This window comes from Saccopteryx bilineata, chromosome 3, assembly GCF_036850765.1.
Source record: "Saccopteryx bilineata isolate mSacBil1 chromosome 3, mSacBil1_pri_phased_curated, whole genome shotgun sequence".
Taxonomy (NCBI): Eukaryota; Metazoa; Chordata; class Mammalia; order Chiroptera; family Emballonuridae; genus Saccopteryx; species Saccopteryx bilineata.
The window spans coordinates 245,532,219-245,559,489 of NC_089492.1; the positions used below are offsets into that span (position 1 = coordinate 245,532,219).

At 38.3% G+C, this 27,271-nt stretch overlaps 1 protein-coding gene across 3 annotated transcripts in view; it reads right to left on the minus strand.

Moving 5' to 3' along the window:
- The window catches only part of PRKAA2 (protein kinase AMP-activated catalytic subunit alpha 2), a 75,649-nt gene that overhangs the window by 39,112 nt on the left and 9,266 nt on the right, over window positions 1–27,271 (minus strand). For 2 of the 3 annotated variants that reach the window (XM_066269084.1, XM_066269086.1), the window contains exon 2: window positions 13,298–13,439. In XM_066269084.1, the coding sequence (XP_066125181.1) occupies window positions 13,298–13,439 (142 nt within the window). Of the gene's footprint in view, window positions 1–13,297; window positions 13,440–18,931; window positions 19,007–27,271 lie in introns of all 3 variants that reach the window. The other variant, XM_066269085.1, reaches the window with a different exon arrangement.

Consider the following 27,271-nt stretch of genomic DNA (forward strand, 5'->3'; position numbering starts at 1 on the left):
TCTTCCCTCAAAGATCTCTGTTGTGGGTGTTGATAGTCCTATTTTCTGCTGCTTTGCTAAATATATAGTGTTTCATTTATCCCTCCTACCTCAATGCCCCACTCATATTTCAGGCTGGGACCTACTCTTAATTTAGAGCTCTCTTTCCTCCTTTTGCCAACTTGTATTATGAATTTACCTTTTCCACCCAGCTTAGTGTATCCCAAGGTTCTCTTTACCAGGCCACAGTCACAGAGCTCCAGGGAAAAGCAACCTGGTCTCAACTCTCCAGGCAGAGGAGAACAGAAGCTCCATATCCACGCATGCTGCAAATGGCTTTTTCCAGTCTACCTGAATCATTACCAGCTAGAAGCAGCGGTCATTGGGACTTGGACATGAGCTGCAAAGTATAGAATGGTGACAACAATTCCAGTGCCATACGGACTTTTCCTGTGGGGAACTTTCCTGGACTCCTGCTCCCTGTGACAGCTCCTAACAGACTGAACTGTGGTTGGGTTGCATTTTTCAGGGATTTGGCATGGTGAGGGGGCCGACTTGGACTTGGGGAACATGTTAAGGACACTACTCATTTATGGATTCTTGCTGTATTGGCCAAGAGTTTGCTTAAAGGCTTTTAATCACTGTAAAAAAAATAGAGGACTAGATGAAGAAGATGGGGCACATATACACCATGGTATATTATTCAGCTAGGAGAAATGGTGACATTGGATCACTTATAGCGGAATGGTGGAGTCTTGGTAGCATTGTGCGGAGTGAAATAAGCGAATCAGAAAAAAACAGGAACTGCAGGATTCCATACATTAGTGGGACATAAAAGCGAGACTGAGAGGCATGAACAGGAGTGTGGTGGCTAAGGGGGGTGGGGGGAGGGAAGGAGGGAGAGGGGGAGGGGAGGGGGAGGGGTACTGAGAGAACTGGATGGAGGGTGGCAGAGGACGATCTCTCTTTGGGTGATGGGTATGCAACATAACTAAATGACAAGATAACCTGGAAATGTTTTCTTTGAATGTATGTACCCTGATTTATTGATGTCACCACATTAAAATAAAAATTTATTTATATATAAAAAAAAAAAAAAAAAAGAAAAATGTATACTCTGTCGCTTTGGGATGAAGTGTCCTGTAGATGTCTATCATATCCAGGTGTTCTAGTATTTCGTTTAAGGCCACTATATCTTTATTGATTCTCTGTTTGGATGACCGATCGAGAGCCGTCAGCGGTGTATTGAGGTCTCCAAGTATGATTGTATTTTTGTTAGTTTTTGTTTTAAGGTCAATAAGTAGCTGTCTTATATATTTTGGTGCTCCTTGGTTTGGTGCATATATATTAAGGATTGTTATGTCTTCTTGATTCAACTTCCCCTTAATCATTATGAAATGACCATTTTTGTCTCTGAGTACTTTTTCTGTCTTGTAGTCAGCATTATTAGATATGAGTATTGCTACACCTGCTTTTTTTGGGGTGTTGTTTGCTTGGAGTATTGTTTTCCAGCCTTTCACTTTGAATTTGTTTTTATCCTTGTTGCTTAGATGTGTTTCTTGTAGGCAGCATATAGTTGGATTTTCTTTTTTAATCCATTCTGCTACTCTGTGTCTTTTTATTGGTAAGTTTAATCCATTTACATTTAGTGTAATTATTGACACTTGTGGGTTCCTTACTGCCATTTTATAAATTGCTTTCTGTTAGTTTTGTATCTAGTTTGATTCTTCTCTTTTGTTTTTCTATCATTTGTTTTTGTTTGTTTGTGTTCCATACTTCTTTCCTCTGTTGCTACCTTTTTTAAGTCAAGTGTTTTTGTGGTGGTTTTTTTAAGGGTGGTTACCATTAAGTAATGAAAAGGGTACCTACCATATTCATTGTAGTACCCTATCTTATAAGTATTTCTGCACTTCATCATCCTTTGCTACTGTTAATCTCCATCCTCTCCCCCCTTTTTTTCCTTTGTTGTCACAGTTTAAGTTTGGTTTTATTGTGTTCTTGGTGGAGCTGTTACTTGTGGTGTTGTTTTCTTTTGTTCTTTGAATCTGGTTGGAAAACCCCCCTTAGTATTTCCTGGAGTGGGGGCTTTCTGTTGATAAATTCTCTCATCTTTTCTGTATTTGTGAATGTTTTTATAGCTCCTTCATACTTGAAGGATAGCTTTGATGGGTATAGTATTCTTGGCTGAAAGTTCCTCTCTTTCAGGGCTTTAAATATTGGGGTCCACTCTCTTCTAGCTTGTAGAGTTTCTGCTGAGAAATCTGATGATAATCTAATAGGCCTTCCTTTATATGTTGTACTCTTCTTTTCCCTGGCTGCCTTGAGAATTTTTTCTTTGTCATTGGTTTGTGTCATCTTTATTATGATGTGCCTTGGAGTGGGTTTGTTGGGGTTAAGAAAACTTGGTGTTCTGTTTGCTTCTTGAATTTGAGGCTTTAGTTCCTTCCACAGGCTTGGGAAGTTCTCGTCTATTATTTGTTTGAGTATATTCTCCATTCCATTTTCTTTCTCTTCTCCCTCTGATATACCTATTATTCTTATGTTATTCTTTCTGATGGAGTCAGACAATTCCTGTAGGGCTTTCTCGTTTTTTATTATTTTTGAGTCTCTTTCTTCTTCTCTCTGTTGTGCCTCAAGTTGTTTGTCTTCTATTTCACTAATCCTATCTTCAATCTGGGCTGTTCTGTTAGCTAAGCTTGTTACCTCGTTTTTCAGCTCGTGAATTGAGTTTTTCATTTGTTTGATTTGTTTTTATAGTTTCAATTTCCTTGGTAATATATTCTTTGTGTTCATTGAGTTGTTTTCTGATCTCCCTATATTGCCTTTCTGTGTTTTCTTGTATATCTCTGAGTATTTTTAAGATTTCTATTTTAAATTCTCTGTCATTTAGCTCCAAGGCTTCCAATATGTTAAGTCTTTTCTCCATAGATTTTTCCACATCTATTTGTGTTACCTCTCTTTCTTTTGTATCCATAATATTCGATTTCCTCTTTCTTATCGGCATCTGAGGGTGGTCTTATTGATAGCACGCAGGCGCACTCCCTCGCGGCTTGAATGAGCGTCGCTGCTGCGGTAGCTTCCTCCACACCCTCGTCTCTCAGATTCAAGTGATAACAGTCCTTTTGCTTTCAGTTTGTGTGGAACTCCGGAATGCTCCGAGGATAAATTTTTCTGTTTCTAGTTGATAAATTTGTTGTGATTTAGGGGAGAGCTGTCGGACGCGCTTCTCACGGCGCCATTTCCGTGACGTCACTCCTTTCTCTTCTCTCGTTTTAATAAAATTCCTGAACTGTCTATTGCTACTATCTCCCCTTCTTCATCTCCTATTCTCTCCTAAGCCCTTCATAAATGGTGAGGGTTTTGCCCTCACCATTCCAACAAATTGGTTCTTTTCAAAGACACCAGCAACCTCTACCTTGCCAAATCTAATGGTCAAATCCCAGTCTCATGTTGCTCAATATTCAGCAGTATAAGAAAAGTTGAAGCAGATTGCCGGGGGGGGGGGGGGGGGGCAGGGAGTGCTGGAGGGAGGGGACACTAGCTCATTGCTGAGTGTGCCCTGCATTTTGAAGAAGTAAAAAATAAAAAAAATAGTTGATAATCTCGCTCTTCTTCAAATACATTCTTCACTTGTCTACAATATACCAGATTTTCTCTGTTTTCCTCCAACCTCAATAACTTTTCAGTCTCCTTTTCTGGCTCCTCCTCCCTAGCATCATAGTGCCCTAGAGATCAATCCTTGAACTTCTTGTTTATCTACATTCACATCCTTAGTGATCTTATTCAGTCTCAAATACCATGTATATGATGACTTCTAAATTTATCTCTAGTTTACAGTTCTCCCCTTAACTCCAGATTCACATATTCAATAGCCTATTTGTATGTTTACTTGGATGGATAAAAAACATGTCAAATTCATAAACCCAAAATAAAACTCTTAATACCACCCCTCAACACCCCACCTCAAGCTTCTTTCTTTTACAGCCTCCTCCACTTCAATTAATGGGAACTCCATTCTTCTATTTGCTCAAGATAACCTTGGGAGCTTCCTTGACTTCTCTACTTACACACTCTACATCTAATCTTTCAGTGAAAGCTGTTATTTCTACCTGGAAATCGTATACAGAAGATGCTTATTTCTCAGTACCTTCCAGACAATGCTCTATTCCAAGGCATCATCTCTTTTACCCAGAATACTGCAATTGACTTGCATCTGGTTTCTGTGCTTCAACAGTAGTCAGGCAATATCCTACTTCTGATCAAAACTGCAATAATGGCTTACCATCCTACTCAGAGTAAAAGCCAAAATCTTTACAAAGACCTTTAATAACTCACGCAAGCTGGTTTTCTGATTCATCTTTTACTTCAATTCCCCTTAGATCATTCTGCTCCCTTGATCTCTGGCCTGTGGGAATTTCCACCTCAGAAACTTTGTGTTTGTTGTTCCCCCATCTCTTATTTTCCTCTTCAGGTATCTGCTTGGCATATCCCCTCACCTCTACACTGTCTAACATACATGATATTTTACTAATATAGGGTTTATTGTCCATCTCCTCTAAGTGTTTTTACCCCCCAATTTGAGTTAATAGAGAAACCGTGCAATAAATATCCTTACTTCTTGGTATTTAGTTTTCAAACTTTCTTGCTAATTTTAGAGACCCATTCTGTAACAATGAAACAATTCTTGGCAGCTAGTCCACGACTGGACAAAACAAACAAAACTACAAAAAGGATCAGGTCTCTCTCCTTGTTTAAATCACTAACATTATTAGAGGCTATGTCAATAAGCTTGCTCTGCAGCAAGAATACATGAGAGTGCATTTTATTTTTTTAAATTCAGATCCACAATTAAAGAGGCAATGTAACCAAGTGGATTCAGCACAAGTTAGGAAGCCAGAAGCTTTAAAGATCAAATTCACCACTGCCAATTACTTTCTGACCAACCCTGAAAAGGTTATAGAATGTTCTGTAACTCCTGCAACAAAGCAAAATAGCAAATAATTAAATAATTCTAAACCAGAATGAGGTAATGAAACCAAAGTTAAACAATTATAAATAATTATAAAAACTGAGGTAAGAAAACACTGGTAGTGTAAATGCTGAGGTCGCCAGTTTGAAACCCTGGGCTTGCCTGGTCAAGGCACATATGGGAGTTGATGCTTCCAGCTCCTCTCCCCTTCTCTCTCTCTGTCTCTCCTCTCTGTCTCTCCCTCTCCTCTCTAAAAAAAATGAATAAAAAATTATAAAAAAAAGAAAAGAAAACACTGGTAGAATGACATCAAAAATAAATCTTCACGACAAAACTTGCAACCCCCCTTCCTGACAAAATCTGTGTTTGTCAGAAAAGCTCAGAAACCAGGGCTCGTACCTCCCCTGGGGTCCTTTAGGGTTGGCAGTCTAGATGACGAGGACAAGAAACAAGGTAAATACATAGATTTCTCTCCCTTCTCCACTCTCACTTTGCCATGTGATACTTTTAGTCTGGCTTCCTGGTTTTATACTCTTACAGGAAGTAGCCACTCAGTAAAAAAGAACAAAGAAACACAGCTTAGAAGTCACTCATGTCTGACCAGGTGGTGGTGCAGTGGATAGTGTCGGCCTATGATGCAGAGAACCCGGGTTCGAAACTCCAAGGTCGCCATCTTGAGTGCAGGCTCTTCCAGCTTAAGTGCAGGCTCATCCAGCTTAAGTATGGGCTCACCAGCTTGAGGGCAGGGTTGCCGGCTTGAGCGTGGTGTCATACGCATGACCCCATGACCCCTGGCTTGAGCAAGGGGTCATTTGCTCTGCTGTAGCCCCCACTCCAGTCAAGGCACATGTGAGAAAGCAATCATTGAATAACTAAGGTGCCACAACAAAGAATTGATGCTTCTCATCTCTCTCCCTTCCTGTCAGTCCCCCTCTCTCTCTCTCAAAAAAAAAAAAAAAAAAAAAAAAAGTCACTCAATAGCTAGAATAAAGTCATTACTAACACAGAGTCAGAAGCACAAAACCACTCAGAATCATGAAAGAGAACTGGAATCAGCTCACAGATTGCCAACTCCCGCTTTGGGCCAATGCACCTCAAACACAAGGCATTACACCAGCGCAAATACATTTAATCCTCAAATAACACCAATATAAAGTTAAGGAAACAAAGAAGAGGAGAGGTGAGTCACTGATCTCATAGGTTTACTTAAATTCTTATGATAATCTTTAAAATCCTATACATATATATATTTTATATCATCTAGAACAATGGTTCCCAATCTTTTTGGGCCACAGACCAGTTTAATGTCAGAAAATATTTTCACGGACCGGCCTTTAGGGTGGGACGGATAAATATATCACGTGACCGAGACAAGCGTCAAGAGTGAGTCTTAGATGGATGTAACAGAGGGAATCTGGTCATTTTTTAAAAACAAAAAACATCATTCAGACTTAAATATAAATAAAATGGAAATAATGTAAGTTATTTATTCTTTCTCTGCAGACCAGTACCAAATGGCCCACAGACCAGTACCGGTCCATGGCCTGGGGATTGGGGACCACTGATCTAGAATATACCATAGGTTCTAGATGATAACCTTATAATCAAGTACTGCCATGCAATTTCAGGAGCCTTTCTGTTTGTTTATAATTGGGTGCAGTCTCCATGGTAGTGGTGGAGAACTGAGTCACCATAGGTTATTCAATGTCATGCCAAACCCAAGAAAAGCTTTCTCTGAACAGTCAGTGGCATATTCATACTATTGTTAAGATGTGCTGAATGAGCCCCATTACTGAACATAGCAGAGTTCACTAGCAATATATATAGCTACTGATACTAAAGACTAAATTGTTTTCTTAGAGTTTCATAGGTTAGAAGTCTGACATACGTCTCACTGGGCTGAAACCAAGGTGTCAGGAGAGCTGCATTGCCTTCTGGAGGCTCTTGGAGGGAAATTTGTTTCTCTGTATTTTCCAACTTTTAGAGACCTGAATTCCTTGTCTCGTGGTCTCCTTCCTCCATCTTCAGAGCCAAAATAGAGCCAGTTGAGCCCTTCTCACATTTTAGCCCTCTGACCTTGCTTCCAGTCTACAATCTCTATGACTCCTTTGACTCCCTCTTCTACTTTAAAGCATCATTGTAATTATTTTGGGCTCACCGAGACAACCAGGGAAATCTCCCTGTTTTAAGGTCAGCTGAAGCCCTGGCCAGTTGGATCAGTGGTAAAGTGTCAGCCTGGTGTGTGGAAGTCCCAGGTTTGATTTCCGGTCAGGGCACAAAGGAGAAGCAACCATCTGCTTCTCCACCCCTTTTTTTCCCTTCTCTCTCTCTTCCTCTCCAGCAGCCATGGCTTGATTGGTTTGAGCAAGATGGCCCCAGGTGCTGAGGATGGTTCCATGGCCTCGCCTTAGGTACTAGAATAGTTCAGTTGCTGAGCAATGGAGCAGTGGCCCCAGATAGGCAGAGCATCACCCAGTAGGGGGGCTGTTAGGTGGATCCTGGTTGGATGCATGCAGGAGTCTATCTCTCCCCCACACACACAACTCTCACTTAATTTAAAAAAAAAAAAAAAAAAAAAAGGTCAGCTTATTAGCAACCTTAAATTTGTAGATGAAAAAAGAAGTTCTATAGAAAGTAACCTCCTAGGGTAATCTGATCATAGACTCCTAACTGGGCAGGTCATGGTAGGGACTTACATCCCAGACATGTAACTTCTTTAGTAAAAAGCTTATCTTTATCTTAAGCAAGGCCTATCTGTTCTTTCTGTACATTGAGGTCAACATACTTTTGAAATACCTCTTTTCAGACCCCTCCTTCTAAAGTATGACCACCCTCAAGAGAGCACATAATCTTTACTATAATCTGATCCCCACCTCACTTTCTCCCACCTTCATGTGGTCTTCCTTACTTAATCTTCTTAATCCTCCTTAACTGCAAATGCATGAAAGAAACTGAAAACTGTTATTCTCAGAAGCATTTCTCCCAATCTGTTGATATCTTGCTTCTAGGATTATCCTCTGCCTCAAATAAACTTTTATAAATTTTCTGTCTAGGTTTGAACATTTTTACATTCACAAATCTATAACTTAATTCTCCTTTTCTGGGGATTAGAACATCTTGGGGCCATTATTCACCTACCACAGCTACTATGCTAGCCTTGTTATGAGCTACAGCAGTGTACCTACAAGGTTATCAAACTCTTCCCAGTTAATGCTGATCTCCAAGATTTCTCAGTAACAAAGTTTAGGCTAAATATATACAGGCTTTCTCTGCAATATTATCTGAAGCAAAATAAATAATATAGTATTAGACCTCCTTCTACTAGTTCTACTACTTAACAGTGACTTGGTTTTGCAAAATACCATTTTTTTTTCTAATTTTTTTTTTTTTTTTTGTATTTTTCTGAAGCTAGAAACGGGGAGAGACAGTCAGACTCCCGCATGCAATCGACCAGGATCCACCCGGCACGCCCACCAGGGGGCGACGCTCTGCCCACCAGGGGGCGATGCTCTGCCGCGACCAGAGCCACTCTAGCGCCTGGGGCAGAGGCCAAGGAGCCATCCCCAGCGCCCGGGCCATCTTTGCTCCAATGGAGCCTTGGCTGCAGGAGGGGAAGAGAGAGAGAGGAAGGAGAGGGGGAGGGGTGGAGAAGCAGATGGGAGCTTCTCCTGTGTGCCCTGGCCGGGAATCGAACCCGGGACTTCTGCACGCCAGGCCAACGCTCTACCACTGAGCCAACCGGCCGGGTCTGCAAAACACCATTTTTTGTCACACTACACTATAAACATTATTTTTAATTTCATTGACTTCATTATTTTAGTTGTATCTAAATTGTGAATTTATTTTGGATTCCTAACTGTGTCAAAGCTATTGTATAAGCATATGGAGTTTACATTTACTATAGTTCTTTGTTTCTGTATACTAAAGTAACAGTATAGTCATATGTCTTTTAAAACAGGGACACATTCTGAAAATGCATCATTAGGCTATTCTGTTATTGTGTGAACATCATAGAGTATGCTAACACAAACCTAGATGGTAAAGTCTGCTACACATCTAGGCTATATAAGACAACGTGTTACTGCTCGTAGGCTATAGGCCTGTATAACATGTTACAGTACTGAATACTGTAGGTCAGTGTTTTTCAACCAGTGTGCTGTGAGACACGGTCAGGTGTGCCGTGGGGAAATTAAACATGGGTCTCCAAACTACAGCCTGCATGCCAGATACGGCCTGCGGAGGCTATTTATCCAGCCTGCCGCCAGCCGCCTCCATTCGAACATAAACATTCCCCTCACAATCCCTCCAGCTATCAGTGACAGGAAGAGTGGAGGCACAGGGAACACTCACTGACCAATCACCTTCTAGGATTCATCCCGACCACCAGCGATGAACCAATAGTAGGCCGCCTCTCATCCACACCCAGGAAGGTCCCTGCTCGGGATGCCGCGCACTTCTCATTGTGTGGCCGCGGCGAGTAGTTGAAGCTGCTACTCCTCCCCATGGTCCCGATTTCTAATCCTGGTCAGGACTGGAGGTAAATGTTGCCACCACTAGATGAAGCCTCAGCCTCAGCTGGTTATGTCTATCCTGATGGTGTATATAGATATTTGACCTTTTTCTTTTTAAAAGAGGCCCCCACAGAGGGTGATATACAATGCATCACAATGTTATCTAACTTTAAAGCTAATGTTTGCTGATCTTCCTTTGGACAGTTTTTGGTTATCTGTTGCCAAGGAGTTCCCCATTCTGGCCAACAAAGCTATTTTGACATTGCTCCCGTTTTCAACCACATATCTATGTGAGCTGAGATTCTCAAGCTTGACTGCGATAAAAACTAAAAACAGAGAGAGACTGAGAACTGTTGAGGAAGAGCTTCGTGTGTGTCTTTCTACCATTCCTGCCAGGATATCCCTTTTGTGTTCATTGAAACAGGCCCAGGTTTCACACTAAGTGAGTATAAATACATTTAGAAACTATATTATTAACTATATGTATAATATGTACTGTGTTAGAGTGTCATTTTGTGTCATTTTGGTAGGTGGTGTGCCCCAGGATTTTGTAAATGTAAAAAATGTGCCGCAGCTCTAAAAAGGTTGAAAATCACTGCTGTAGGTAACTGTAATACAATAAGTATTTGTATATCTAAACACTATCTAAACATAGAAAAGGTACAGTAAAAGTCTGGTATAAAAAGCCTTAAAAAATGCTCCACCTGTCTAGGGCACTGACTCTGAACGGAGTGTGCAGGGCTGGAAGATGCTCCAGGGAGTCAGTGAGCACTGCAGGAGCGCGGCAGCCCAGGACATTACTGCACATGACTGCAGACTTCATGAGCACTGTCCCACAAGCCCTCCCCCAACCCCCTCTGACAGAAATTGAACCCTGAGGTTGTCAGTGCTGGTTCGTGAGCAGATATGTGGGCTGGACTGGCTGGAAATATCCAGGAGAAACTGGCAGGGTAAGGCATAGATTACCACATAGTGTCAGGGGAAGTGAAAGGGGGCCTGAGGATCAGGAGGAATGAGACCTCGGACGGAGAGATCAAGGAACACAGAGGACTGACACGGCAACGTGCTTTTGGCTATTCCATGTTGGAGCAATGGTCAGATTAAGAAATTCTGTGGTATTCATACCCTCACACACACACACACACACACACACACACACACACACATGCACACATATATACATACACATGAGGGTGTTTAAGATGAAGAGAATATAGAACTGAGGACTCAGTATTTTAACTTTAGAAATTTACTTTGGTTCCCTTGACATTATCTGGCACAAAGAACTAACTGAATTAATAGAAGAAAGCAAACTTTGCTTTACATCATTACAACCTAAAAACCATTTCTAAAGTAGAGGGACAGGCTGGCTCCACACTGCCGCAGAAAGCTCTCAGCAAAGTGGCAGTGGCACTTACTAGTTGTAAAAGCAGCTCCTGTGGACCTGTGTCCTTGTACAGAATCTTAGGTCCTCAGCAAAGAATGAACAGCTGTTGTGGACCGTAAATGGTAAAAAGCCTTTGCAGATTCGAGGCTTAGCAAAAGGGTCAGTTCTCCCCCCTCCACCTCCATATTGGCTATGATGCTGAGTATTTGCACCCACTTCACTTGCTTCCTTAAGTTGCTGGAAGCAATTTACATGCCCTTCCTCTTACTCTTTGTTTAGATGATGGTTGATTTCACTTACGAATGGTAGGGGGATTCCTGTTTATGCCTTGGGAGAGTTCCTGTTTTAGCCTTGGATGTGTAACTTTGTATCAAGGACTTCCTTGATTTGCATATGGCTATATAATAAAGCAAACTGGAGCTATGGGGCACTCGGATATTGCCATCAGCATTTGAAGAGTCCTCTGGTCCCATTTTTTCTTAATAAGTATGTTTCCTTAATTCTGCACCGTTTTTAGGAGCTGCGCTGGTCCGCGGCAGACAGCAATGTTCTCTGAAGACTATGAAGCTAGGTCTGGGAGGGCTGTGGCGCCCTCTGGATATGGTGCACTGGGGGGACGGGCTCCTCTGAGCTGAATAGGTCAATGAGTGACTAATAGGGATGTAATGTGAATACTCAAAACTGAGGTGCTGCCTGACCTATGGTGGCACAGTGGATAAAGCGTCGACCTGGAAATGCTGAGGTTGCCGGTTCGAAACCCTGGGCTTGCCTGGTCAAGGCACATATGGGAGTTGATGCTTCCAGCTCCTCCCCCCTTCTCTCTCTCTCTCTCTCTCTCTCTTTCTCTCTCTGTCTCTCCCTCTCCTCTCTAAAATGAACAAATAAAAAACAAAAACAAAAAACTGAGGTGCTGTAAATGAGAAGGAATCTACTGCCAAGCCCTAAAGATACTGCTCCCGTCAGAGAAAAAGGTTCCTCCTGAACAATGTATCTTCCATTTCTTACAGGAAATTCAGCTCCATTATAACCTTATGGGACAACTGTTGTACATATGTTCTACTGTTGGCCAAAACATCACCATGCAATGCATGACTGTATATTAAAAATATACACAAATTTATTTTTCCTTTAAAAGAGATTTATATAACTCAATTTTGTGCAGAATAGATATTAACAGCATGGAGTTTGGAATCAGATATGAACTCAGCTTCCAGCTCCACAACTTATTAGATATCTGACCTTGGACAAGTTGCTGATACTCTTTAGATATGCAATATCCTTATCAATAAAATGAAGATAATATCAGGAGGATGAAGTGAAATTATGTATGTAAAACTCTCAATATAACTTCTAGCCATCATTAGGTACTCAATAAGTAAAAGTAATACTTATTTTATAAAACTTTACCCAAGCTTTAAGATAAACAAATACAATTTCCAGTGTTTAGCATATCACATTTTCTCAGTGAATATTACACCATAATTTCAAATGATTTAAGGGAATACTGTTGCATATTTAAATTTTTTCAAAAATTAATTACATTGGAATTTATTTAATTGGCTTATTTACTAACATCTAATAAATATTTACTTATCTTCTAAGTTTGTAACTTCTTATCCCCTCAAGAATTCATTTGCCTTCCCAAGAGCTTTACTACCAATAATTAAAGTAATATTGCAAATTATATACTCTGGTAGGTAATCTTTAATAGTTACTTTCTACCTTTTCAAAAAAAAAAAATATCCTGAATATGTTAATGAAAATTGACTAGAAAGAAAATTACAAAATAAATCTAGGAATATCGAAGTCCTAAAAAACTTCAAAGTGAATACTAGAAATAAGAGTCAACTTCCAGCCTGACCAGGCGGTGGCGCAGTGGATAGAGCGTCGGACTGGGATGTGGAGGACCCAGGTTCAAGACCCCGAGGTCGCCAGCTTGAGCAAGGGCTCATCTGGCTTGAGCAAAAGCTCACCAGCTTGGACCCAAGGTCACTGGCTCGAGCAAGGGGTTACTCAGTCTGCTGAAGGCCCACGGTCAAGGCACGTATGAGAAGGCAATCAATGGACAATTCAGGGGTTGCAATGCGCAACGAAAAACTAATGGTTGATGCTTCTCATCTCTCCATTCCTGTCTGTCCCTGTCTATCCCTCTCTCTGACTCTCTGTCTCTGTAAAAAAAAAAAAAAAAAAAGAGTAAAAAAAAAAAGTCACCTTCCAAAGCTGCACCCATCACTTGAAAACAGTACCAATTTTGAAACAGTAACTTTTAATTCTACACCAAAAGTATGCAAAAAAGAATTGATAGAGGTTAAATAAATTAACACTTGCTAAATATAAATATGAAAAGAAGTCCTTTTATGAAAGGTTAATCAAAGACAAACTATTTGTAAATTCATAAATAGTGTCTCAAGACAGTTTCTCTTTTGGTTTACTGAGTACAAAAATACTTACAGTTTGATAATATGTGGATGACGAAAGAGTTTTAGATTTTGAATTTCGCGTTTTATTTTTCCAACAACATCTAAACTGCGAATCTTCTGTCGATTTAAGATTTTAACTGCCACTTTATGGCCTGTCAACTGATGTTCTCCAACTGAAAACAAAAAAAAGAAAAATAAACTGCTGTCATAGCAACACACTCATTTATTTATACTTCCTTCCGCTATACCCTGTTTCTTTCCTCATATAAACTACTTTTATATCACTTAGTGCAACAGAACTGAAGTTACCCCTTTCACTTGTCTTTTTCACTACAGTGTACACTACTGAGGGCAGAAACGGTACTTTAGTCTTCTTTGTGTTCTCAGCACTGAGCACAGAGATGTCCACTAAATATTTGTGGAAAGGATCACTGAATTCTATATTCCTACGTAACAAATATAATCACATTTAGAACACCTTGGATAGAAAAGAATTCATTATGTTTTGTTAATCTCTATTTCTCCTCTTCTGGTTAATGCTAGTCATTGTATTACAGGACAACATATGATTGCTGTAAAATTAAAAACTGCTCATTTCTTTCATTACTATTTTCTCAGAAAACTCATGTGTAGTCCTTTTTTGGCCTTTTTCATAAAATCTCCCTGTATTAAAAGAAATCCAGTATTTATATTTCCCCTTATTTGATCGAATCTCTACTTCTTCCAAACCTTCATAGTACAGTTATGTTTATTTTTAGATATTATGTGCCATTTACTATTTTTAAGCTATTATAAATATTTATGTTTTTTGACAAATCATATGGCATGAGCTATTAGTTCATACATTTCTTGAATGACAGTATTCATCTGAATCTCTCAGGAAGTACATAGCATAGGGTACATACAAATGATAAATAAATGTTGTGTTAAATGAAACAATAGCCTTTCCCCTTTCCTATAACACGTGCACAGTACCCACACTACTAGTGATATACTTAAATGCTGTTCGGATGAAAAACTCCTCACTTGAGGAACAAATGTTTCAGCCCCCCTTTCCTGTTTGTTTATTCAGTCTAAAAACATTTTACTGAGTACTTACAACATGACAGGACTGTACTGATCAAAGACATGAAAAGAGAGGTTTATTAGGTCTCTATTTAGTGTGGGCTGGAGGAATATCAGCAGTAAAAGAGATGAGATAAGTTTTGTATGGTATTAAATCTGTTGGAAGACTATTAGGGATACTTTATTTGTAAAGGGAGAACACAGACAAGAACAAACATTAAAGAAAACCAAGGATAAACAAATTTGCCATAACTTGTCAAGTATATTAGTTAGTACTCAGACCACTATCTATTCTGACAGGAACACTAAGAAACATTCATCCAAGAAACAACTATTTAATGAATGTCTACTATGGTATGTGTTGTACTAGGCACTTGGGATTTAAGTGGTTAGCAAAGTAGTTTTGTCACACCACTAGTTGTGCCAGTATCTTTCCCAGACATAAGACTCCCAAATTATACCTGAACACATGCCTATCAAAAGTAAAAATTGTGTTCTAGCATCTCTTGTAACTATGTGGCCACGTGACTATGTTCCTATGTTCTGGTCAATGACGTGAAAGCAGAAATGTTCCTAATAACTTCTTCATCCCTTCCTACATCCTGAAGCCTGGAATTCCAAGCCACCATCTTGTACCTTGAGGACAGGATTAAAAAGGTTAGTAATGAGAGGAGAAAGAAGCCCATGCTTCTGACACCATCAGACATGACAAGTCTGAACTACCTGCCGATTGTTATAAGACAGCAAAATACTATTTTGTTTAAGCCAGTCTTATTTTCAAATTTTCTGTCATTCATAGTTAAATATAATTAATACACTATTCAGAATACTATAAATCTCAAAAGGCTTGAATTTACTTCCTAAAATTTCCAGTTTTGCTGAACTACTCATGCACTAATAAAAATAAATGATAATTTATAGTCCATACAATTTCTTAGATTAGTTTTACAAATTTATCACCCATTAGTGGTTCATCTTGTTTTTCCTAAATTATAGACAAATTGCAAAAAATATTCTAAACCTATGGACTTTTACAGGAAAAATCTACATTTATACAATCTACAATTACACAATACATTTTTGAATTTTACATTTGTTAAGGTGAAGAACTGTCACATAGAAGAATAAAAGTGATTTAAATTGTTCTAGAGACAGAACTGAAAATAACAGAACGTCAACTAATGGAGTCATGAATGCTCTTCTCAACTCCTTTTTTACCACTACTAAAAATTTCCTTTCTAATATAACTACTGGACCTTCAATATACTTTTTATCCACAGGACGTGTAACACTAAAATCTACTTGATTCTCAGTTCATCTTTCAATACTCAATAACAGAGGGTTGAAGGTCAGGTCTCTTGTAGTCTTTGTCTATTGCCAGGGCACAGTTCCTGGCAATCCACAGTAAGCCAGGAAAATGGGATACAGAGAGGCTAAGAACTTGCCCACAGTCATTCAGCTACGAAGTGGTAGGGCAGGGATTTAAACCCAGCAGTGTGCACCATTCACTATTTAGACAGCGGATGCTCAGCCATTTGTCAGGATTATAAGTAACAGGTTGGACTAGATCAAGCCTAATTCCCCTTCCAAGTCTTAAGATTTTTCTAATTACATCCCCAAGGATCATTCCACATGACAGGTGTAAGACTTTTAAGCCACTCTAGCCTCCTGATGATTTTAGTTGCTATTTTCTGGATGCCCTCCATCTTTGACATGTTTTTCTTGATGCACAAGAAGACTTCATATATCTGAATTATGTATGTAGCTATAAATACATGACTGTTTTTGCACCAGGACTCCAATTTTTCAAATCTCCATCATTCATATTGAAGTCCAGCATTCTTTACCAAACTGCAGATCCTATATTTTTATGAAATATATATAATTTGGAACACTTCTCTTTCTATATACCATTATTAATTCATACAAAATACTTCCTCATTCAATTTTAATATCATAGAATTTAAATTATATCTAATAAAATAAAGGGATAATTAAAAATAAAGCTTTATTTTAGGTCTGAATTATAATGTTTATCTTCTAGGCTCAAACAAAGAGTTGTCAAAACATACTTCTGCTATAAAGGTTACCGACATGCTCTATAATAATTTGAACTATGTCAGGAAAAATAAATCTTCAGTCCACAAAAATAAAACCAGGGCCCTGGCCGGTTGGCTCAGTGGTAGAGCGTCAACCTGGCATGCAGGAGTCCTGGGTTCGATTCCTGGCCAGGGCACACAGGAGAACCGTCCATCTGCTTCTCCACCCCTCCCCCTCTCCTTCCTCTCTGTCTCTCTCTTCCCCTCCTGCAGCCAAGGCTCCATTGGAGCAGGGATGGCCCGGGTGCTGAGGATGGCTCTGTGGCCTCTGCCTCAGGTGCTAGAATGGCCCTGGTTGTAACAGAGCAACACCCCAGATGGGCAGAGCATTGCTCCCTGGTGGGCATGCTGGCTGGATCACAGTTGGGCGCATGCGGGAGTCTGTCTGACTGCCTCCCTGTTTCCAACTTCAGAAAAATACTAAATAAATAAATAAATAAATAAATAAAAATAAAGTAAAACCTATTTAATTTCATATGCTCCACAGGACTAGTAGTTACATGTGGTATTCCCTACGGCTATACAAGGCCCTTGACTGAGGTACAAAATTTGTTAGCAACTTTTTTGGCAGTTGAAAAGGTATCTCATTGGACATGACATTCACAATGCTATGCTACCAGGAAATTATTAGCCTATATAAGAAAAATCAAGTCTATCACCATGTTATCAAACACAGCTGGAAGTTTTTTAAAATTTTCAGGGCCTGACCAGGTGGTGGCACAATGGATAGAGTGTTGGACTGGGACGCAGAGGACCCAAGTTCGAAACCCTGAGGTCGCCAGCTTGAGCACGGGCTCATCTGGTCTGAGCAAAGCTCACCAGCTTGGACCCAAGGTCGCTGGCTTGAGCAAGAGGTCACTTGTCCCAGTCAAGGCACATATGAGAAAGCAATCACTGAACAACTAAAGTGTCACAACAAAGAACTGATGCTTCTCATTTCTCTCCCTTCCTGTCCGTCCCTATCTGTCCCTCTCTCTCTGTCACACACACACACAAAATTTTTTTTTCAGGGTATATTTAGGAGGGTATGACCTGAAATTCAGACTACAAAAATGCACACAATCCTTCAGGAGGCTCTAAATAAAACACAGGTGAGAACACAAAGAGAAGGACATCATCCTACATAAAGTCCCGAGGCACTTTAAGATCTCTATATAGAAAGTTCTCGATTCTGCTGGTCCATGGACTTATGCCTTAAGTAGCAAAAGGGAAAACAAAGGGTGCTACAGGAAGGGAACTAATCAGAATGGATCTCCAAAGGCAGGATGAGAAGACCATTCTGGGGCCCAGCAAGTAAAGTAACTTAGGGAAAGGTAGCTACGATATCAATAGAAAGAAAGGTATTTCTGAAAGGCAGATAATAATGGTAACAATGGCCCTGGCCGGTTGGCTCAGCGGTAGAGCGTCGGCCTAGCGTGCGGAGGACCCGGGTTCGATTCCCGGCCAGGGCACACAGGAGAAGCGCCCATTTGCTTCTCCACCCCTCCGCCGCGCTTTCCTCTCTGTCTCTCTCGTCTCCTCCCGCAGCCAAGGCTCCATTGGAGCAAAGATGGCCCGGGCGCTGGGGATGGCTCTGTGGCCTCTGCCCCAGGCGCTAGAGTGGCTCTGGTCACAACATGGCGACGCCCAGGATGGGCAGAGCATCGCCCCCTGGTGGGCAGAGCATCGCCCCTGGTGGGCGTGCCGGGTGGATCCTGGTCGGGCGCATGCGGGAGTCTGTCTGACTGTCTCTCCCTGTTTCCAGCTTCAGAAAAATGAAAAAAAAAAAAAATAATAATAATGGTAACAATGAGTGTCTACCACATACCAGACACTCTGTACACATGCATGTGTATATGTGTATACATGAACATTAAGCACTTCATATACATTTTCTTACTTAAAACCTACAGGGTTTTTATGGAGAAAAACTTAGGAAGCTACATCTTGCTATCTCCAAGGCAATTCTTAAAGGGGAAAAAGTTTGTTCTCTTCTCATTTCCTAAGAGTCCTGGAGAGCCCTGTTGCCATGGTAAAATGAACAGTAATAGATTGGAAACAAAACTTGGACTAAAAAGAATACAACAAAATCCTCTTCTCAAAGTATACTGCCCATTCGAAATATAACTTGATTGTTTTACCCAAAAGTTACACTTCTGATAGACATTCTTGTCATATTCAAGTTCTCATAAACCTTTCATATTAAGAAGACACTTTCTAAACTAAATCGTTGTGAATGACAAATGATTACGTATGAAAGATACATCTACCAAACATGTATCCAACCTTAGCTGAGATAAAGCAGTTGACAGAATCAACAAAAGGTAAAAATAAAGATATTTATCAAGAATGTGATGATATATTAGTGGAAAATGATTCCATACTTACAAATGTAGAATATCATCATACTAAATAGTCTTTTAAAGATCACTTTCAAAAAGCAGTGCATTGTGAAGCTCGTAAGTATAATTCTACAAGACAAATGAAAAAAGCCAAGGCTCCAATGTTCTATTGGTGCATACCTGTTATAGTCACACACATTACTCTAGAAGATTATGGTAGATGATTCAGAAAGTAGCCCCAGTCATGACAAAAATCTGAAATGTAAAGTAGGAAAAAAACAGTATTTCTAAAATAATATTTATATATATTTTAAATACGTATGTTTATCTAAAATAGTAATATAAGTGGAGAAAATACAAGTACAAGAATGTTAAAAGCAGCTTTATGCATAATAATAAAAAATTAAAAACTACCCAAAATGCCCATCAACTATGGAATGATATATTATGAATGAAAGAGATACCGCAACGAAAAGGAACAAATTACAATGATGTGGATACATCTCACATACATAAACTCAAGTCAAAGCCAGACACAAATATGATTGTTTGTATAAAGTTTAAAAAATAAGTTAAACTAAGCTGTGATTAGTGGATGGAGGAAGAAACAGTAGCTAAAATGGGACACAAGGTTGACTTGTGAGATAGTGGTCTTTTTTTTTTGTTATCAGTGTGCTTATATGAGTATGTGGAGTTTGAGAAAACTTATTGAGGATTTATGTAGAAAATCACTTAGATTGTAACTTTTTGAATATGTGGTATACAATTCAGTAAAAAAAGTTGAAGAATGTTTGGACATTATACCCACACCAAGCTGATGACAAGCCAAGGGACACCATGTGTCAGCAAGTAGGGCCTTGTCAGGTGTCAGTCACCCTTACTCATTTATATCAAGAGCCCTCACTCAAGAGTCAGGAGTCAGCTGACGCACACATGTTCTAACCCCTACCATCGCCAGTCTCCTGCCAAAATTACACAAGGCTCCTTTCTTCTTCGCCTGTGGTGAAAACAGAACTGTCTCATCACTTTTCTTCGAATTTCCTTTCCCTGGAAGTCCTTTAAATTTTAAATTTCTTGAAAGAATAGTTCTGAACAGGAAGCAAACAACTTTATTCCTTTTGATCTGGCACTGATTAAATAAGTACTACCAGAACTCTTACGAGGTAAATATTATTACTGCCAGTTCATAATGAGGAAACCAGGAATCAGAGATCAGTGATTGGCAAGGTAGTATATTTGCCTCCAAAGCCCAAGCTCAAAACTCACACTACTTGTTTATAACACATTGGGAACGCTTACTTGCGTATTTATCCTTTTATCTCTAGTAGCTGAGTTGGGAAATTCGAGCATAATGAAGGGAGGGGGTCTAACAGTGACAGGCTAGGAGAGGAAGGACAATGGATGAGAGTAATCAAGTAAGGAGAATTGCTGTGCTCAGTTAAAACGCAGGCTGGCAGAGAATATGGCCTTTGTACTGCATCAGATATACAGTACTAAAGTTATTCATCAAGAGCTGCCAAATGTCAAGAAAATAAAACACGGATGGAAACAGTCCCATAATATGTAACAGGCACACGATTTTTTTATTTTTTTATTTTTTATTTTTGGTATTTTCCGGAAGTTAGAAGCAGGGAGGCAGTCAGATTCCCACATGCGCACCCAGCATGCCCACCCGGGGGCGATGCTCTGCCCATCTGGAGAGTTGCTCCCTTGCGGCTAGTGCCATTCTAGTGCCTGAGGCAGAGGACATGGAGCGGACATGGAGCGTCCTCAGCGCCAGGGGCCAGCTTTGCTCCAATGGAACCTTCGCTAAGGAAGGGGAAGAGAGAGAGAGAGAGGAAAGAGGGGGAAGGGTGGAGCAGATGGTTGCTTCTCCTGTGTGCCCTGACCAGTAATCAAACCTGGGACTTCCACATGCCGGGCTGACGCTCTACCACTGAGGTCATTTTTATTGAAAGAACTCATACATCCTTGACCTTTTTTCTCCTAGTTGTTTTTACTCTTTATCTGTGTACTTGTTCATTCATTTACTCTTTCAACAAATATTTTCTGAGTGTCTGCTGTGTCCTAGGCATTGCTCCAAATGCTGAAAATACAAGTATAAATGAAACTTGACTTCTGGTACAGAATATAAACAATAAACAAACATATAATGGTGACATAATGGCAAAAAAATAAAGTAGTCTGTGTCACAGGTGAGGAGGTGGGAAAAGTGGCTATTTTAAATAAACTGGTAAAGGCCTGAAGATAAGATCTTTTTAGCAGATTTTCTCTACATCTAACTTCTTGGAGAACTGATTATATGATATGCTGCATTCTGCTTTATTTTTAAAACCTATGTTTGTACTTGTTTTAAATAATTTTAAATTTTTTCTTTAAAACTAAGTCAATCAAGAATCCCAGAGAAGAATCAGCTTACTTTTACATAATCATATAAGACAAATCATTTACAGAGTCAGAAAAACAGTTTTCCAGTATAGAAGTCATTATTTAAAATTGCTAGAGAAAGCATTAGCACTTAGGTCAAAAATAAAAGATTTGAAAAAATGTTCACAGATATCCTCACTCAGATGAACAGTTGAATCTGCCAGAAACACTCCCAAAGCTTCTTAAATCATCCCCTCTCTATGTCTTTTTTTTTTCCCCCTCTCTATGTCTTTGCAACTCTGGTCCTTCTGTGTCTATTTTCTTTCTGTGTTTATATCTTGTTCTACATGCTTTGTCTCCTTCAAACTCTTTTCCTGTCTTCAAACATCTCCCTTTCCATCTCCATAAACTGTCCCTGAGTATATTTAATCAACACAGTTTTATGTTCCATGTAATTTTTCTTTAAAGAACTATAAAATGACTTGAGTTCTCTCCAAAACAAAATGAGAAATAAGCTGTTTCTTATCCGTAAGGTTTTTATGTCTTCGTTTTAGTGGTTACAATACAGATTACAATATACAGCCTTGACATAAGAGAATTTAATATACACTAATATTTTTACCATTTCCTAGGCAATGCAAGGACTTCAGCACACTTTATGTTTCCTCTCCCACTTTTTCTGTTGTATTTCTACTTACATTTTAAACCTCACAAGACTATTATTTTGTAGTATAGTCAATATCTTTCTGTTTGAAGAATCCTCTTTGATGTTCCCCTTACTGTGGGTCTGCTGGTGACAAATACAGTGGTTCCTTGTCTATCGCAGGGGTTAGCTTCCAGAACCCCTCGTGATAGGCAAAAAATCTACGAAGTAGTGACTTTATATTTATTGTATTATTTATATATATTTTAAGGCTTTATAAACCCTCCTCACACTCTTATAAACCTTTCTCACATTGTTATTAACCTTTCCCACACTCTTTTTATAGTTTTCAACATTTTAGGCTAGAAAATGCTTATTTTACTGCAAAAATAATTAAAATAATAAATATATAAAAATACCTATATACCACAAAATCCTGTGATACAACAAAAAATCCATGATACAAAATTAGATATATACAATTTAAAAATCCGCGATACAGTGAGACCATGAAAAGTGAACTGCGATATGGCGAGGGATGACTATACTCTCAATTTATGTATACCTAAAAATGTATTTTGCCTTCATTTTTAAAAGATATTTTTGTTGGGTACAAAATTATAGTTTGGCTATTCATTTCTTTCACCTCTCTAAAGATAGATACCATTACACCATTTCCTTACTTTCACTGTTCTGTTAAGAAAGTCAGATTATTGTGCCTTTGAAAGCAAAATACGTCTTTCATTCTCTGGCTACCATAAGACTTTCTCTTAATATTTTCTCCCATCTCTGCAGAGATAGATGCAATCCACTCATGTATCTCAAGCAAACAGGACTGGTTTTGAGCAGTTTTTCAAAGATGTGGTTAGGAACGGTTTTCTTATATTTACTGTTTGAAATTCATAGAGCTTCTGAATCTGTGGCTTGATGTATGTAAATCAGTTTTGGAAAATGTCTTGCTATCATCTCTTTAAATATTGTCTCTGCCCCACTCAGCCTCGCCTCTCTTTCTGGAATTGGGTAGTACCTCCTCTGTATGATCATCAATGTCTTGGCTTAAAAACGACATTCACATTAATAGGACATAATAGGTAGTAATCTAACACTAATTTTACTTAGCTTTTTAGAACAATTTAGGAATGTAAACACAGCATATCAATGTGGTAGAATCAAATATATCTTCATTAGGATTCCTTAAAATACCCAGTTGCTGCTTCCCAGACCCCTCATTACACAGGGCAGACTAGGTTATGGGGGCTGAAACCCACATGCATGAATACAATGTACTCCAGTATTCATAAATTTCAAAGAATAACCACATCATATAACAGCCCATTCATGAAGCTTCTAAGCCCTTTACCAGCAGTGCATTCAGTTAGAAAAGACATCATAAGGAAAGCTAGAAGTCTGTTTGCCTAAAATTTTATGGTAGTAAAACAATGTAGAAGTAATTTAGTCCCTTGGTAACATGTCTCTTCATAATCCTCCCAGTCCAGATGTACTTCATCAATCACAGATCATTTTCACAATATATACTGGTGTTTGGTAACAGAAACAAACAAATAAATCACATTTATCTTGGTAGATGTCAGGAGAAACTGCAACTTACTTTTTTCTATAGGTTCCAATAATATATACATTGACGTCTTACTGCATTCCTATATATCTCCTACACTTTCTATCGTTTTCTTACAGGATTTCCTTTATTTTTTTAGAGAGTTCACTTCTCTGCTAAACTTCTCCATCTTAAACATATTAATACAAGTTATTTTAAACTCCATGTCTGAAAACTTTAATATCTGAATCACCTATGAGTTTGTTTTCATTGTCTTGGCTTTGTCTACAATGTTGAACACTGTGTGTGAAAAAATGTCGAGGCTCCAGGTGATTTAATTTTCCTCCGGAGGATAAATATAAGAAGCAGATCATCTTAATAAGCCTAGGATTAAGCTGATTCTAGGAAGAAGTTTAGTCTTCAGGGAACTGCAACCAAAACCCCGAATGTTTACCATGTATTCTCCCTCCTTGATAAGCTGTAACCTTTGTTTTAAGTCTCCAGGACTTAAACTCTGCCTAGTTTTTCTCCCTTTTAGCCACATTTACTATTATTTCAAATCAGCAAATGACTCAAAAGCCAAATAAAATGTCAGGTTCACTCATTTTTCTTCTGACAGGGATATTGACTGCTCAAGCCCTGGCTGCCTTCAAACAAACGTTTAAATTTTCTCCAGATTTTATCACTGTTCTTGACTAAGGCTGATTTGATACAAGTTTGAAGTCATAGCCAGGTATGATCTGCTTTGTAAGCTTGTCAATCACATTAGAAAAAAAAATGTATACACAATAATAGAATTGTTAAGGCTAAAAAGGACTTAATAGATTATCTATACCAAACTTCCATTCAAACTAGATAATTTTGTGGTAACCTTGAAAGATTACCATACAGTATCTAAGTAAATATGTCAATGACAGAATCTAATTAATTTGTGGTAAAACGCTAAATCACTTCTAGACAGTCTTTGTAATGGAAAGAACCTTGTTTTTCTGGATTATAATGTGTCTCTTTAAAATATTCACCCAATAGTCACAGTTCTATCCTTCAAAGCATTATTGAATATGGTGACTCTTTTTTCCAGGTGACGGTACTTTTGCCATTTAAAAGCAATCACATTTAAAATACATCTTATAGTATGAAAAAAAACTTTATGTTTCCTTTGCCATATCTCACATGGCATACTTTTTGTGCTACCCTAATAATAATGGTAATTCTTTGAGTGAAATGGGTAATTTTCTTCCAAATTGTAGTGTCAAACACAAAACTCAATATTCAGAATTTAATCCTAAATACAGCAGAACTATGAGAAATTTCTACATTTAAGCATTCATAATATATATTAATACTTTGTAAGCTTGTGGCCAGCTAAAACTTCAACGTCTTAAGAACCACTATCAACTGTTCTCCTCTTTTATGCACCTCCTTTTTGTTTTTGTTTTACCCTAAGAGCTAGATTGGATACTTGTCCCTATTAAATTTCACCTTCTTGGTTTTGACCTAGCAATCCAAACAGCTGGTATAAATTTAAATTCTGATTCTGTGATTTGTCTATTAATTATCTCATCTAGCTTTGTGCCACCCCAAATAGGAAATCTTACTACACTTTTTAAATAGAGTCAATGCCTGAGATGTCCCTGCAGGATGACACCTAACTTCTTTGGGAACAGCTGTTCAGCAGCAATGAGCCATTCAGAACACATTTCTTGGAGCTCCAGTGGCGCAATCGGTTAGCGCGCGGTACTTATACAGAACACATTTCTTCATTGCATCCAGAAAGCTATTATAATACACAGTCTAACTTCTTGCTGAAATAAAGTTTATAATATAACTGCTATACTATCTAACTGAATTAGTAGAGCACTAAAGGGGCCTGGTATAAATCTGAGAAACAGTAGATCCATCATTTCATATTTGACTTAGAATTCAATTGTCAGGCAAGAATCACTTAAGTAAATTCTGTGATGAATAGTTCCAATAGTTTTAAATTAATAAATCATCATTTGTCATATCATTAACACACTTTAAACACTTGTAAAAAATTTGCTTAAAATCCAATACGACTATAAACAATAAATAGTTTACACACACATAAATTTCATTAACTGAGTCAGGGAGAACTGAAGTCAATTATAGAATACAATATAATACCAAGTTATACTCAAGCACATTAAGAAAGAAAATAAAATTAATACTTATGGTATTTATCAAGTAAAGTAAGAATTTAGAAAAATGGTGTAGTATATTTAAAATATTTTATTCCATTATTTTCCATTAGCTAGACAACTATCTTATAATTAATTTGTAATTTAAAATGCAGAGATTTTTTTTTTTTTTTTTTTACAGAGACAGAGTGAGAGTCACAGAAAGAAGGATAGATAGGGCTAGACAGACAGGAACAGAGATAGATGAGAAGCATCAATCATTAGTTTTTCATTGAGACACCTTAGTTGTTCATTGATTGCTTTCTCATATGTGCCTTGACTGTGGGGCTACAGCAGACCGAGTAACCCCTTGCTCAAGCCAGCGACCTTGGGTCCAAACTGGTGAGCTTTGCTCAAATCAGATGAGCCCACACTCAAGCTGGCAACCTTGGGGTCTTGAACCTGGGTCCTCGCATCCCAGTCCAACACTCTATCCACTGCACCACCGCCTGGTCAGGCTACAAATGCAGAGATGTTAAACGAGAACATATTACTCATGGTGTTTCTAATAGTACGTAGAAAAAAGATTTTAAAAAGTATATTGCTCATAAAAATTAGGGGATATTTCAAAATTAATATAAAGCAATAAAAAAGCATTTGATTTTTTATTAAATAATAACATCAGAAAAGCAAACAAGTCAAAGTTGTTTGATTATGCAAATGAGATGCAAACTCATTTATCATGATTGAGTAGAAAATGACATATCAAATGCTTCTTTTTTTATTGCTTCATATTCATTTTGAAATATTCCCTAATTTTTGTGAGCAGTATATTTCAATAAATGATACACTGGCATTCAAAATAAGACACATTATAGCAAGATCTGATCATCTTCAACTATATAAAAGGTTGTTTTTAAAATCTAAGGGCATATAAATAATTACTAGCACTTTAAAAACAAAGGCATCACCAAAAGAAATACAGTAAAATGTATTAGAGACAAAGATTGTTAAATATAAGACACCACTTAAGCAAAAATACTGTTTCCCTTGAAGGGGTGAAGGTTTCTATTATTAGCGGAGATAAGAGCTGCCTGAAATTCTTTCCTTAATAACACCACACTAAAAATAAAATGGTTCCTAACATTTCAAAATAAACACATTGCTTTGCATATGCATTTCAATCACTTAACCAAATTCAAGGTGCTTTCTCTTATATTTGCATCCAATAAATATATACAAGGGAAATTTGCTCTCATTTTTATAATACATTCAGTATTTTAGAAGTCTTGTACCACCTACTTACTCATTAGCTCTTAAAGGATTTGAGATTAGATCCTCTGCTAAATCAAATTAAATTATCTGCTTGCCTTTAAAAAATTAACTACTTTCTCTACAAAGTATTTTTCTATCATCAAGAAAACCACAGGAATCCCAGAAAAATAAATGGAACAGTATTACCATTACAAAGCAATAATACCAACAGCAGTACCAAATGCTTTAAGGAAACCTAACATGGACAATGAGATAAGTGAATATTTTATTGTTTTCACAGAAAAAAACCCCAAAAAATCACACTAGATAAAGCAGTGCTGTGTCAGCACGGAAAAGGAGAAAGTCCAAGGAAATGAGGTAATTACCTCAGTATATGACCAAACTACAAAGAATCTTTTCTAATTTACATAGATGTCTTAGGACAAAGTTTGTAGAAAGGCATTTTTAGTTCTGTATTTCCTGTAGTTTTCAAAATGAACTTCATTCTTTTTGTTCTACTTTGAGACACGGCCTTAAAAATGATCCCTACAGTGAAACTG